Source organism: Aulostomus chinensis, chromosome 8 (assembly GCF_037954235.1).
Source record: "Aulostomus chinensis isolate RoL2024-O1b breed Wild chromosome 8, RoL_Achi_v1.0, whole genome shotgun sequence".
Classification (NCBI taxonomy): domain Eukaryota; kingdom Metazoa; phylum Chordata; class Actinopteri; order Syngnathiformes; family Aulostomidae; genus Aulostomus; species Aulostomus chinensis.
The window spans coordinates 24774405-24788047 of record NC_141327.1 but is presented as its reverse complement, the minus strand read 5'-3'; the positions used below and the strand labels follow the sequence as shown (position 1 = coordinate 24788047).

At 44.9% G+C, this 13643-nt stretch overlaps 1 protein-coding gene across 9 annotated transcripts in view; it reads right to left on the bottom strand.

The window, feature by feature from the left end:
* Nucleotides 1–2884: 2884 nt before the first annotated feature.
* Nucleotides 2885–13643, bottom strand: part of fat1a (FAT atypical cadherin 1a) — a 73525-nt gene continuing 62766 nt past the window's right edge. For 2 of the 9 annotated variants that reach the window (XM_086211866.1, XM_086211865.1), the window contains exons 19-30: nucleotides 13333–13530; nucleotides 12104–12703; nucleotides 11386–11608; nucleotides 11145–11276; nucleotides 10891–11048; nucleotides 9375–9843; nucleotides 8873–9026; nucleotides 8621–8731; nucleotides 7893–8533; nucleotides 7047–7184; nucleotides 5396–5431; nucleotides 2885–4456 (exon numbers count right to left, since the gene is read on the bottom strand). In XM_086211866.1, the coding sequence (XP_086067992.1) occupies nucleotides 3777–4456; nucleotides 5396–5431; nucleotides 7047–7184; nucleotides 7893–8533; nucleotides 8621–8731; nucleotides 8873–9026; nucleotides 9375–9843; nucleotides 10891–11048; nucleotides 11145–11276; nucleotides 11386–11608; nucleotides 12104–12703; nucleotides 13333–13530 (3540 nt within the window). In that variant the 3' untranslated portion in view covers nucleotides 2885–3776. Of the gene's footprint in view, nucleotides 4457–5395; nucleotides 5432–5764; nucleotides 5825–6720; nucleotides 6792–7046; nucleotides 7185–7892; nucleotides 8534–8620; nucleotides 8732–8872; nucleotides 9027–9374; nucleotides 9844–10890; nucleotides 11049–11144; nucleotides 11277–11385; nucleotides 11609–12103; nucleotides 12704–13332; nucleotides 13531–13643 lie in introns of those variants that run through there. The other 7 variants (XM_086211867.1, XM_086211869.1, XR_015117631.1 and 4 more) reach the window with 6 other exon arrangements.

The following is a 13643-nucleotide window of genomic DNA, read 5'->3' as shown; positions in this document are numbered from 1 at the left end:
TGTGTGTGTGTGTGTGTGTGTGTGTGTGTGTAGGTACTACTCGTGTTTTTGGCCATAAATCTGAGCACTCCATTTGTGGGAATGCGTTATTCATTTTATGGGGACCAGATGCACGTCTCCTTAATGTAAATCAGTACATTTTAGGGTGAGGACTTGGGTTCGGGTCAGTCAGGTAGGTGTTATGAGGAGGGTAACCCTCCAGGAAATGAATATAAGTCAATGTAATGTCCTCTAAAGTGATGGAAACGCAAGTCGTGTGTGTGCATTCTGTAGCTGAGATATATCTATTTTTCCAGTTCAGGAGCTGTGAGGAGGAATTCATGCAGAGTTTCAGTTTGCGGCATCTAGTCAGTGAGCAAGTTTTCCTCCCAACTGATCTGTGCATCGGCAGCTGATTTGCGTTCGTCACTGAGGCAGAAGGAACTATTGAGTGAAATCATCTGATGAGTGGCTCTCACTAAGCTGTTGTAGTGTCTTCCATCCTCAGAAGATCATGTCCTGTGTTTGCTTTAGGTTTTATGAGTTATCTAGTACCGCCATCTTGTGGTAGAAGTGTTGTACTACAGTGTGCCGTGTCATCGTCCCAAGTGGGAGCTAATACCGAAAACCTTTGAAGCAGATCACCTTGGGAGCCACAGAACAGCATTCTTGATTCCATCACATGAATAATTCATCCGCAGGTCTGAAATCTTAATTAATTCAACAGGGGAGCTCCTGATGCAGTTTTCAGAGTTAATTGAATCCATCAAGCATGAGATTATTGTTCAGTTCCAAGCCACTGCTGGAGTTTGTGATACTTATATCCCCAAATATACTTACTTTCATCCAGCCTGTGAAACCAGAGCCCCTTTAGCTGAAAACTGATAAGCCGTCTGTATTCTGAAGCTGGGAGCTGAAGCTGAGGCCACAGCAACAGACCTCTCTGACTAAAGCGGTGTAGAACAGAGTAGAAAGGCTCTTCATCAGGGAACTTCTTTGTCACCTGTTTGATACTTGCAGACACATGAGTGAGTACAAGTGTGAGGACCCAAGCTGAGTGAACCTGGTGAAAACCTTCCAGCTCCCACCTGACACTGAGCCATGCGTTGCATCATAAACGGTTACTGAGCTGGAACTTGTCTAGAAGCTGGAATGTACGGTGTTTGACTGTCCCTTTCTCTGTCAAAGTCACTGTCTCAGTTTGGTCCTTCAATCAGGTCCAGTCTGGTTCTAGTCAGTTGTGACATCTCAAACATCTGCGCGCTGCTTTGCTGCGCTGTTTGTTTCACTGGCCTGTTGTTGGCCTTCAAGTTTCTTCACCTTTATTGGCTGCAGAAATGCAGACGACAGGTTCAGATGAGACAAACAGGTGGAAGCCCAGACTGAATCTGCTCATTTATTAGCTGCAGAACACGCGATGTAGCCTTCTGATGATGTCAGCGAACACAGTAAAATACCCAAACACAATAACATACTTGTAATTCATTACTTCCACCCCTGTTTTGATATGAATTTTTAATTTTATTGAAGAGTTTGTAGTTTGGTATGGGGTGCAGGATGTCAGAAGGTAAGAAGGTCAATCTCTCTGTGCAGAGCAAGAACAATCAGTCCTGTGTGTGGCTGTGACCAGGTCAGCCCCATGGAGAGAGATCTCAACACAGATGAACCACAGTCATGGCCCAGTGACTGCAGTTAACCAGCCTCGTGTCACACAAACAGGGTTTATTGATACAAGCAGCTTCAGGGAGTCACAGATAGAGGAGGAGAGAGGGAGGGAGGAGGAGGAGGAGGAGGGGGAGGAAGAGGGCAGGCGGGCGGGCGCACAAAGCTCTCAGACTCCCAGGACGCTCCAGACCACATTTATGGCTCATTTCAGGAGTTCATGATCCTATCTACTTAAGAGCCCCTTTTACTTTGTTAAATGTTAAAGTTGCACTGCTGATTAAAAGAACACCAATCATCCATATTCAGTTTCAGCTTGTTCCAACTCCTCAGGGAATAATGATCTGTGCGCCCTCCCATCAGAGATAGCCATCATAAATGTCTGGAGCAAACATCAAAAGTTCAAACATTTTTGGTGCCTCATGACACTTAAAGATCTTCACAAGAAATGTTGTAACTACGTAAAACACATTCTTAGGCTTTGATGCGAGTTGCAGCTATCAGATAATTTAGTCTCTAACTAGCTTTCCAATACTTTCCATCTATGAATGATTCAGCATGAGGCAAGTGGGAGAAAAGGCTATCCCAATGTCAGCTAGAAAAGGTTCTACAAAAAGGAGTTTTTAAGTTTTTTTTTTTTTAAAGCGTTTGGCTAATTATAATATTGATAAGATATTGACTACAACTTTCATGTATTAGTGCCCTTTTAGGGTAAAGATTTAACTCATTCAGTACTTATTTGTTGTTACAAATTGTGTACATTAATTTGCATGACATTCCTGTGGACCCACGGCCACACAGAAATGTTAGGAGTCTCATGTGTTTGATCGATGCAGAGGAGTTCCAGTTGGAACCCTGACTTATCCAGTTCACTATCACCAGAGAACATTCAGATTTTAGAACCAATCACTCGTCTTTTTCTTTAAAAAATGGTGGAATGATGTGTACTGTCAAAAAGGTCATTCATGACTTCGACAGACATTTGATGAACTGGCCTCTGGTTTCATCGAAAATGGATTTTTACACAAACAATCAAAAAGTCCCAAGAGTTTGGGGTTAACAGATCGAAATGCCAAAATATTTTAAATCCCTGAACTGAACTACAAAATGTCAGCCTTTTCACTCACGTTCCATTGATGGCGTCTGTTCATTTTTGATCCTCTTCAAAAATAACACTGCTACAACTTGGATCCACCCCGTGAATACGATTTGAGCAAATGAACACACAAATACACACCGGTGAAATATTTTTTTAGGAATAATTTATTGCCAGTAGGAAAGCGTGAGCTTGTGGCAGTATTCAATAAAAACCTTAACAAGACCATAGCGTTGCTCACACACACACAGACACCTGAAAAAGTCACGTGTCCATGGATAACTCTGCACTATAAATATATTGGGTCCCATTTTCTTGGTGGAAAAATAAAGAGGTTCCAAAGTCAAAATGTACAAACAAACAAATAATAATAATAATAATAATAAAAAACAACACATGAAAATGCAGTCGTTCATTGAAGACCCTTTTTGAAATGAGCAGGAGACAATAAACGAATACATCGTGTTAAGAAAAGCCACGCTCTTCTTTTTTTTTCGTGAATGTAAGCACAGTAAGGCTGATAATGTCACACCATTTAACTCTTTTTGTTGAAAATAAAAGCATAGAATATCTACAAAACCTAGTAAACTTTGAAATCAAAACTGTACATTTAAATTTACATTGCAAATGAGGATTTGTATAAAAACATCTGACTTGATTTTATTGATAGAAACAGATATTGTTGTGAAATATTCTTTTTTTCCAATGATGTTCTTCTTGTTCTACATTGACATTTTTATCCTTAAAACAATCCACTTCCTGTGTATGACGACAGTGATGGCACCTCCAAGTCAGGGGGGGGGGGGGGGGGGGTGAGTTGGACTGAGCAAAAATGCTACAGTTTGTTTCTCGATAGCTTCTCCAGATCTTCCCAGCCAACGGCCTCAACAACCATGTTGGTGTGTGTGTGTGTGTGTGTGTGTGTGTGTGTGTGTGTGTGTGGAGAGACACATACTGTGTGCATTACTTGTGGGTGGTGTGTGAAGGGCTAATATAAAGATGGAACTGTGGGTTCAGGCACTTTTGTTTGGATCCAGTGTCAGACTTCAGTGTGCTGTTGGGAGTCCAGCGCCGGGATGGCCAGACGCTCGAAGTGGCCCTCATCGCCGCTCTCATAGTCGCTTATCATGACCTCGGACTCCTCGCAGCACGCTGACATGTCCGAGCAAGAGGCTGTGGACGTGTACAGAGACATGGACATGTTGTCCAAAGCCGAGGAGTCAAAGTCCCGACTACAACCGAGGGGATAAGCCCCTCTGTAGCCACTGGTGCCGATGGTGGATGCTGGAGTGGTGGTGGCTGTGGTGGAACCAGCACCTTGGCCCTCTGTGTCGGCCCCGTCGCTCGGGTAGGAGTGCTGCGGCAGGTACTGGTTAAGGCTGTAGAGCTGGGGCAGGGCCGGGCGCTGGCGGACCCCGCCCGAGCCACCTGGACCAGCTGAATCAGGGTCCAAGTCTCTGCCCAGGGCCCGCAGTGTGTCGCAGCGGTCAGCGTACTCTGGCAAAGGTGGTGGTGGCAGATCATCATTGGAGGGGAAATCCTCTGGCGGTGGAGGGAAGTCACTCTCAATGTCGAAGCCGCCGGGGTAGTAATCGGTGTCGATGGCACTGGGGTCACTGTACAGCGGGGCGGGGGACTCCACAACCTCATACTGTGGAAACTCCTGGATTCCAGGAAGTTGAACACTTGGCATCCAATCAGATGTGTCCCAGTGATATCCTGTTTGATATGGACAAACAAACACACAAACACACACACACACACACACACACACACACACACACACACACACACACACGTAAGTCTTCTAGCCCCCGGCTCACACATTTACACACCAGAAGCTGTCATGTTAATGTTCCAAGACCCACACCATGCAAAACACAACAACTTGTTTATTAATACACATTTAACAATAAGGGACTTCTTAACACATCACACACATTCACAAGCCTCCCTCACCAAACACACCACCCCAATATAACTGTATTATTTTACTATATCATATTTCTTATAAACCACTGTGTGTACTATGACATCATAGGCTCCGCTCTAGCCAACTCTCTGTTACTGCTGGGGCTGTTGAAAGCTGGACAAATTGTTCTGGGTGTCAAACACCATCCATGGAATCAGATTTTGATCCACGTAATCTGATAACATTTGGTGAAGTGTAAAATAGCCAAACAATGAAATCATTCATCCGCATTCATGTTAGCGGAGGGCTAACCGAAAGCTAGCTTAAAGAGCAACCAAAGTCTAAAATTTTAAATGGTTACTGTAGCTCATGTGACACACTCTCACAACACACACACACACACACACACACACACACACACACACACACACACACACACACACACACACATAGGAAAATAACAGACTATTTCAGTTACGGAGCGACAATCCTTTGATGGTAATACGCAGATTAACATTCACTCTGATGTCACAGCATCAAAGCCATGCATGGGAATGTTTTTGGGGTGATCGATAATCTTACAAAGGCAGACATTACACCTTAGACCACCAGTGATGCATAAAGCGCTCCATGTCACAGCAGCTTTGCCTTATGAAGGAGTTTAAAATGCTCCTCATTAGCTCTGGGTTAGTGGCTACGAGTTAGAACACCAGGGAACACCAGGCAAACAAAGATGAAAAAGTCACCTCTTGGGTTCTTGAGATCATGAGCCAAAAAAGACTCTTTACATGAGGCCAGAAGGAGGAGAAAAGAGAGAAAGAACAAGTCACATTAGAAACCTGAGAGGTAAAGAACAAATTAGCCAATAACAGGAATGAAATGTAGACAATGGAACCATGATAAATGTAGCAGCGAGTGACGGGTTAAATGATGGGCGACAGCTTTGCCATTCTCTTAAACAGACTTCTGAAGTCAAAAGATCAATGCGCCGTTTAAATATTCTACTTGATTTTAGGTGTGTCGGTGTAAGAAAATGGCAGCTCTACAACAAGCTACACTCCACATCCCAGCACCAAAGACACAACTACTGGCAGATGGAAGCAATAAACAAGTACCTTCTCCTTCCACCGTGTCAACAACAGAGTTGACAAGGTGGATTACAGTCACTACGGAGGCTTGTGAGAGGCAGGGGAGGGAGAGTGGATGGAGGAGATGCAGCATTAGTACAAATGCTTTTGGAAAAATATCAAAACATACACAATATGAAGTGCATGATGGCGGGAGGGATGAAAACACTTTCCACAAACGTTACTGCCCTTGGACACTTTTTTTTTTCTTCAGTTGATGCTGGGTTTTTCATGACTGGCCACAAGACAATGGTGGAGGGCGACAGAGTGGGAGGGAGGATCTGGTTTTGTTTGTGCGGGATAAAACAACCACAACATACTGAGATGCTACGGGGTGCCACTGACAGTACAGATGGTAGAATATGTGAAATTCCCCGGAGATATAAAAGCATTTCCAACACAGAAAAAGCCTGTGTGTGCTCAGGAACAAAACAATCTGTTAATTAAATTTAGGCCTCATCTTCATTTTTAAGGGTATATAATAAGGTTTTGATGACTTATAAGCAGCACAAGTCACATCACAATAACCCAGTAATGATCTGATAGGAGGAAATGATGGGAGAACAGAAGATAATGCGGTATACCCTGGTGAAACGGTCCTTGATGTTTGCTTGAAACATCCGTTTGTAGCTACGTTTTCAAGAGGGAAAAAAGAACAGACAAAAAAGGAAAAGGCATGCTAGTAAATAAAAAACAAACGAACAAAACGAAGAAAGAAACTGAGGATGTCTGTCACAGTCCACAAAGGTGTGAGTGATTTTCTGAGGGAACATAAATGCTGTCTGAGTAAGTCATCAATCTCCTTTTGAAGCTGAACACAGGTGAACAGATAGTCAGCAGGATGGAAAACAGGGTCAGGATGCTTTGTTTATAATCCCCGGAGAATTCCAATTGTTGGGAGTTGTGATTGCTTCCGTCTGTGCCGTTAGTGATTGAGGACTTACAGGCGTGACCCGCCCCTCCCTTATTTAAAACCTTGTTCTGGATCTGTGGACTGATTTAATCCATATGGGAGCTGAAGCCCCGCAGCAAAAAGAAAAGAGAAGAGAACATGTGACCCAGAGGCACCGTTGGGGCCATCCATTCTGAGCATGCAAAGTGTGTGTGTGTTAGCGTAACAACCTACAAACAAGACAAAAGTAACCAACCCTGAGAGCTGATCACACATATTAAAAACCCATCACAAGTACAATCTGTGTTATAAAGAGCATTTCTAGACTCTACTGCCATGCTAGTTTCTCTCTAAGGACATTTCTTTGTAGCGTCGTACCGTTATCGTCACAGGACTCGGACTGGAAGGAGCTGAGGGACTGGACCTCAGACATGCTGCCCCTGGTGTTGTACGGGTGACAGGCACTGTCCTCCACAGGCTTCTTGGTCAGGCATGGGTCCAGGTCCACCACTTTAGCTGAGAAGAGAGCAGATTCATGGTGTAACTGAAGAGTCCAGTGTGGGGAAAAAGAGTTCCTCTATTTTCCTCTCCTTTTGTTGATATTCAATCGAAACCACATAAATATTTTTCCGTATCTGATCATGCATCATTTTGTTGGACTTAAGTTAAATTTTGTACACTTTAATACTATTATTTACTGCTCCATACTTTAAATATATGCAAATATATTCAGAAAATTCCACATAACCTGTTTCTGTTGATTGATTAAATTTGTTAATATTTAACAACGACATGAATGTATGAGTCATTTTCCTGGACTTTAAAAAGTTGCGTTTAGTTTATTAGCATAAAACATTTTCCAGATCAAAATAGTGTTTTTGTTATCTTGTCGTTAGTATTTGGAGCAGCAGGCTGACACGCTGTGCACTTGCTAGGTCGATCTGCAGGTTATTCCTCCAATACCTGGAATTAATGAATCGTAAATGTACTAATTAAACTCTGTCTTTATTTTCCTTCCATGTATCATGAATTCAAATTTTATTTCCTGCAATCTCTCAAGGAACTAATAAGAAATAATGGATGCTGCATGATATTGATGCCCCCCCACCCCCACCCCCCTTAAAAATCAGCTCTCAGACACTAATGGGACTAATGGGATGGTGTCATAATAGCACTAATTTGCAACTCGTGATTATTGCCCAGCAGTAAAGCACACGCACTCACCATCATAATCATAGTCCCAGTTTGGCTTCTGGATGGAGTCGCTGTCTGACACTGAGTTGGAGGGAGGGGGAGGGGGGAGGTTGGGTGCTACGCTGCACACAGCCACTGTCTTGCGGTGTCCGTGTACAGAGTCTGGGTTGAAGGTGCTGAACTCGGGATGCTCCGGGATGGCTGAGCCCTCAAATGAATTCCGGTCCAAGTTGTTGCGTGAGTCGCTTGGAATGCTGGGAGTGTAAGAGATGGGTCGCACAGGGACTTGAGGTGGGATGTCCGAGTAGACGTTTTTGTTGAATTTAGCATCAAAATAAGGTCTCTGGAGGAAGGAGTGAGGCCCGTTTGAACTTCCATGGTGTTTGTCATTGTCACTCTTTGACTTGCCGCGGCACGCCTTCTTTCGGATGATGATGAAGAGGAGCACCAGGATGAAGATGCTGGACACAAAGACCACAATGCCGATCACCTCTTCCAGGCCGATGTTCCAGGAAGTGGAGACAAACTCGTTCCGAACTTCAGCACGGTGTTCACACAGGTGTCCACTAAAACCCAGCGAGCAGTTACACTTGTAGGACCCGTATGTGTTCTGGCACTGGCCTCCGTTACTACACGGGTTCTTGATGCACTCGTCCACGTCACTGAGGCACCTGGACAGAGAGTTTAATGAGATGAGCTGCAGTCTCCAAGACATCAGATTAGGTGGCATAAAGAATTTAAAATCACAACTGACGTACCGGTCTCCCTGGAAGCCGGATTCACACTCACACACGGGACCGTCCAAGCTGTCAATACACTTCCCACTGTTTTTACAAGGGTTGTCTCTGCAATACGGTCCCAACTGGCATCTGCATTCAAACACATTTTTTTTTTTAGACATAAAAATACCAATCCAAATAAAGATTCCTCTTCAAACTGTATTGCTTAAATGTACTTTTTTCTGTGATGATGATTCTCAAAGGAAAAAAGAAAAGCCTGAACTAGTCTACCTTTGTCCTGAGTACTGCCCTCTGCACTGGCAGTAGAAGTCCTCTGCTCGAGGTACACAGGTGCCCCCGTACAGGCAGGGATTGGAGGCACAGGGACTGATCCCGATCTCACAGTGGGTGCCCATGAAAGAGGAGGGACACTTACAGAAGTAGCCTGTAGAGGTGGAACACAAAAGCCGTATGAGGACAAGGCTGGAGTACAAAGGCTTACCTAATATGTCCTCTGAATATTTTTTGCTTTGAATATCTTTCATCTAATTTGGCTGATGTACAAAATCATAACCCATCCTTCCATTGGGATTATCCCCCTTGAACTGCTGGCAGGTGTTTAACATGAAACAGCTGCAGAGTCTTGAGATGCATTAACCACAAACAGCGTAGGATCACACTGACAGAATATACTCAATTATGAAGCCGAGGATAAAAACATACAGGTGTGTGAGTGGGCGCACTGCACTGCAACAGAAGATGCAAATGAACCAGCCTCAGTGGGACTCTGTACCTCCATTAGGCAGCGACGTGCAGACCCCTCCGTTGGTGCAGGGGTTGCTAGAGCAGCTCTCCGCAGGTGCGAGTGCACAGCCTGGAGCCACGTCCACGATATCCTCCAACACAGCGTGGGCCCGCCGAGCTTGGGTGTTGAGAGGAAGCTCTTGGCCGTTCAAAGTGATAGCCTCTATGCAGCCGCGGAGCCCGTTGGTAACAGGCAGGTTGCGCCCGTGGCGAGTGGAGGCGTGTTGACGTACGTGACCACCAAAGTAAATGCTATTGTCAAGATTGAGGGTGCGCAGAGTTCCCGGTGCTGTGCCTGAGGCGGCATGCACTCGGTCCAGCACTAGTTTAGCGTAGTTACCATCAACCTCCAGTGAAACAGTGTGCCACTCCCCGTCATTAACCTGAGCGCTGTGGACTGACACGAGGCCAGGGCCGCTGCCGCAGTCAAACTTGTACTGCAGACGGCCATTCACAATCTAGTAGAGAGGCAGAGAGGAAACAAAAGGAAACATTCTCAGTGCTGCACTTCCTCTAACTTTTCCCAAGACAAAACAATGGCTGGCTAAATCAAATCAAGTCACTATTATAAATCAGCTCTTTGACACAGCTGTTAATCATAAAAGCTGCAGTGTGCATTGATCGAGTCCGCAGCATCGAATCCTTCTGACTCTCATATTGATAAAGAGCCCAATAATGATGTCAGAGGTGGTCTAATTGTTAGCTTGGGACTGGAAGTTTGTCAGGTGATTCAATTTACCAGCTGGCGGGACAGATCTGAGTGGAGCGAAAGCGCCTCCCTCATTACCACTGCTGAGGTGCCCATAGGCAAGTCCTTGTGTCCCATGTGTGTTACAGTGCTCCTTCTAAATAAGAACTGCTTCACTGGAAAAGGACAGCTTCATGCTAAATAGCCTAACTTTTTATCTCTCCACATTATAAAAGAAAACAACCATCAAAAGATTTTAAAACTGTCTGATAAACAACCACAGCCAGGTTTAGCCTAAAGTCTGACATTCAGACCATTATAAACCAGACTCCAAAAGGAATGTGTGGAAAACTGCTTTCTGTTTCCCTCCCACCACTAAAATAACCCCACCACTGCATTCCCATAGACTTTCATGTGAAAGGGGTTTTTAGAATGGCAAAGTAGGCTGGTACTCATGGGAGGGAAGGTCACTCGTGTGTTTATATGTCCCCTCTGATATGGGAAGCTGGCTGGTATGACAAAGAAGCGCTAATAAATGCAGGGGACACTGAGTCTAGACTTAGTTAAGCCTGGTATTTTTCCATCTCTAGAGTTCCGCCCAGATTTTATTGCACCTGACTGCCAGGTGAGGCTCCAGGTTCTTGATGGACACTTTGAGGAATGCAGGACTGAGTTTGTTTTGTAATTTTCTCTTATGACGTTAAATTTTTACTTTAGCATATTTGTTGTTTTGCAGTGTGGTTACATAAATAAATCCCACTGTATGGATTATCTAAAAGTCTTTTCTGAGTCTTTGTGTATTGTTAAACAAACCCACCTCGAGGATGCTGTAGTCGGTCCCTTTAGCAAACATGATGGTAGCATGGGTGGAGAAGGTCCTGAGTCTCAGAGACAACTTCATCAGCTCCTTGTTCTCGTTCTCCATCAGATGATACTTCACATAGCCGCTGCCGCTGAACGTCAGCGAGTGACCGTCTGGCACGAGACAGCAAGTCAAATTAACATTTAGCATCATCTTGACATCACAATCTCTACGATGAAGGACAGAGATGAAGAATTAGGAGGTCTTACCGGAGCATTTGCCCTTTTTGGTGTCTGGACACACACAACTGTACACAGTATCTCTAGGATCTGCCACACACTCCATCCCCTCTGGACATGGGCTGTTCTCACACAGGTTGTTCAGTGTTGGACATCTGCCACCTAAGAACCAACACAATTTCATTTAAACTGGTTGTTTCTCATAGACATAACACTTGTGTGTGTGTGTGTGTGTGTGTGTGTGGGTGTTTGTGAGGTTTCATCAGCGTACCTTCACACTGACAGGTTGCAGTCCTCTGGTGTCGAGGGGTGACGAAGCTGAGGCGAGCTGTGCTGTAGGTGGACATGGACGTCTTATCCAGGGAGATGACCTCATCGCAGAAGTGTAAAGGGCAGTCCAGACCTGCACACAGCTTCTGCACCACCCGCATGATTCGGACCCCCGTCATCTCCTCAATCACGGCAGCCGAAGAATTCAGCTTACGGAAGACAACCTACGGAAAGATGAACATTCAGAGTTTTGAAAAGGGGAGAAAAGTCTTAATTTGACAGTTGAGAGAAATATTTTGATTAATTTGGATTATTTGTTTGACAAAAGTCATTGAAAGATGTTAATTAATAAGAATTCAAGTAGAGTTATAGCCTGGTTGTCCCTGCCGACCAGCTCAGGTACAGCTGACATCCATGTTTGCCTAAAATCATTAAACATACTGTAACAAAAGCGGTGCAGAATTTACAGGAATTTAACAAAAGGTTTTCAGTTTTGTTTTATGGAAACTGGAAACCAACATAATTCTCTTGAGACACTGCAGGGATAAATAATGGCCAGAAAAATGTTTTTGCATATTATACAGTAACACTATTTGGGGGAAGTTGTGGGTGACATTTTATCATAAATCTTGAGAGAATTCTCTAAAATAAGGCCAAAAATTGTGATTTTTGTGCAGTGAAAGTTATGAGCCACATAACCAGAGCCCGGCTCCTCTTACCTCCTGAGACTGGTAGGGGCTGCCTGATCTCTCCAGAGTCAACAGGACGTCCAGGTCACCTTGCTCTGAGGGCTGCAGGCTCACCAGCTGAACCTCACTCCTCCTCACCCCTGCAATATTTCTCAGTGCTCTCTGGAAGTTACGCCAGTAATCCCCGATAAACTCTTCAGGAGCAATATTTGCAAAGCGCACTGCGATGGAGTTGTCCAGGGCCTGACGAGCTACTTGACGAACGTGCACGTTGACATCAGCCGCTGTGGTGAAGCGTCCGTCAGTCACCGTCACGTTGAGAGGGTAGTGGCCCACGTCAAGTGGCCGCAGGGCGATAACTTTACCGTCGGAGGCTGAAACTGAGAACAGAGCATCACTCCCCTCTGTGGAGGAGGGTGCTGGTGAAGGGGCGAGGCTGTAGGTCAGGGTGTCATATATGTCTTGGTCAGTGGCGTGGATCTTGCCGAGGACACCACCAGCGTATTCATCTCCAGTGGTGGAAACGAACACATCGAGTGGGAGAATGGCAGGAGGGTACACGCTCTCTTCAATTATGCGTATCGTGATGAAGGCAGTGGAAGAGAGCTGAGGTTTGCCGCTGTCTGACACCTAGATGTGAGAAAAGTGAAGTTAGAGGCTGATCTGAACACCTCGAGGAGACAGTGCTGCATGAATTCTGTTACAACAGCAGAGGGCAATCCAACCCTTTCACAGCTGAAAAGTTGACGGCGTCACACACTGTTCATGTGAACGCCATAGAAAAGACCATGGTTCGAGGATTCTCACATTCACACACTAGCACAGATGGTCTGTAAGATGAAAAACCTCTGACTCAAATTTGACTGTGCATGGTGTGTGTAACAAGACATCACACTCACATTTCATCTCCGATCCGCCCACTCATTCTGTTCTTTTCCTCTGGGGTGACACATCAACACCCAGTAACGTAAGAGTTTGTGCCAAGTCAGAGCAAATTTCAGTCATTTATGCAGATCTATTGTACGTCTATTTCTGCTGGCTTCATACCACTGTTGTCTGAGACAGAAGAGCTATTTAGAAAGTTTAAACGGGATGTGAAAGTCAAGCAGTGACTAATTGAGCTAAGGAAGCGATAAGCGATGGAGCTTGACAGGGAGACGTTCCACAGAGGTGAGAGAGAGATCAGCTTGCTGTGACTTGCTGATGGTTAAATCAATACAACCTCTCAACTCCGGCTTCTCATCACTTCTGTGACTCACCTGCGCTTGAAGTACGTAGTGTTCTTTATTTTTCCTATTCAGCGCCCCCGCGGCCACTAGAGCGCCTTGCTGATTGATGTGGAAAGCGTCGCCCTTGTTCCCATCCGTGATGGTAAAGGTGAAAGGTGGGCCGTTGTGGGAGGCGTCCCGATCAGTTACGATGAGTTGAAGAACACTTGTGCCTTTTGGTCGATTTTCCTGTGGGATACAAAGAGAAGCAGGTTTCATATTTGTGGTGAGAGGAGGCGGTCCTCCTGATGCTCTTCACTTCTGTGATGTTGAACTACAAAGCTTTTTCACAAGTTAAGGCG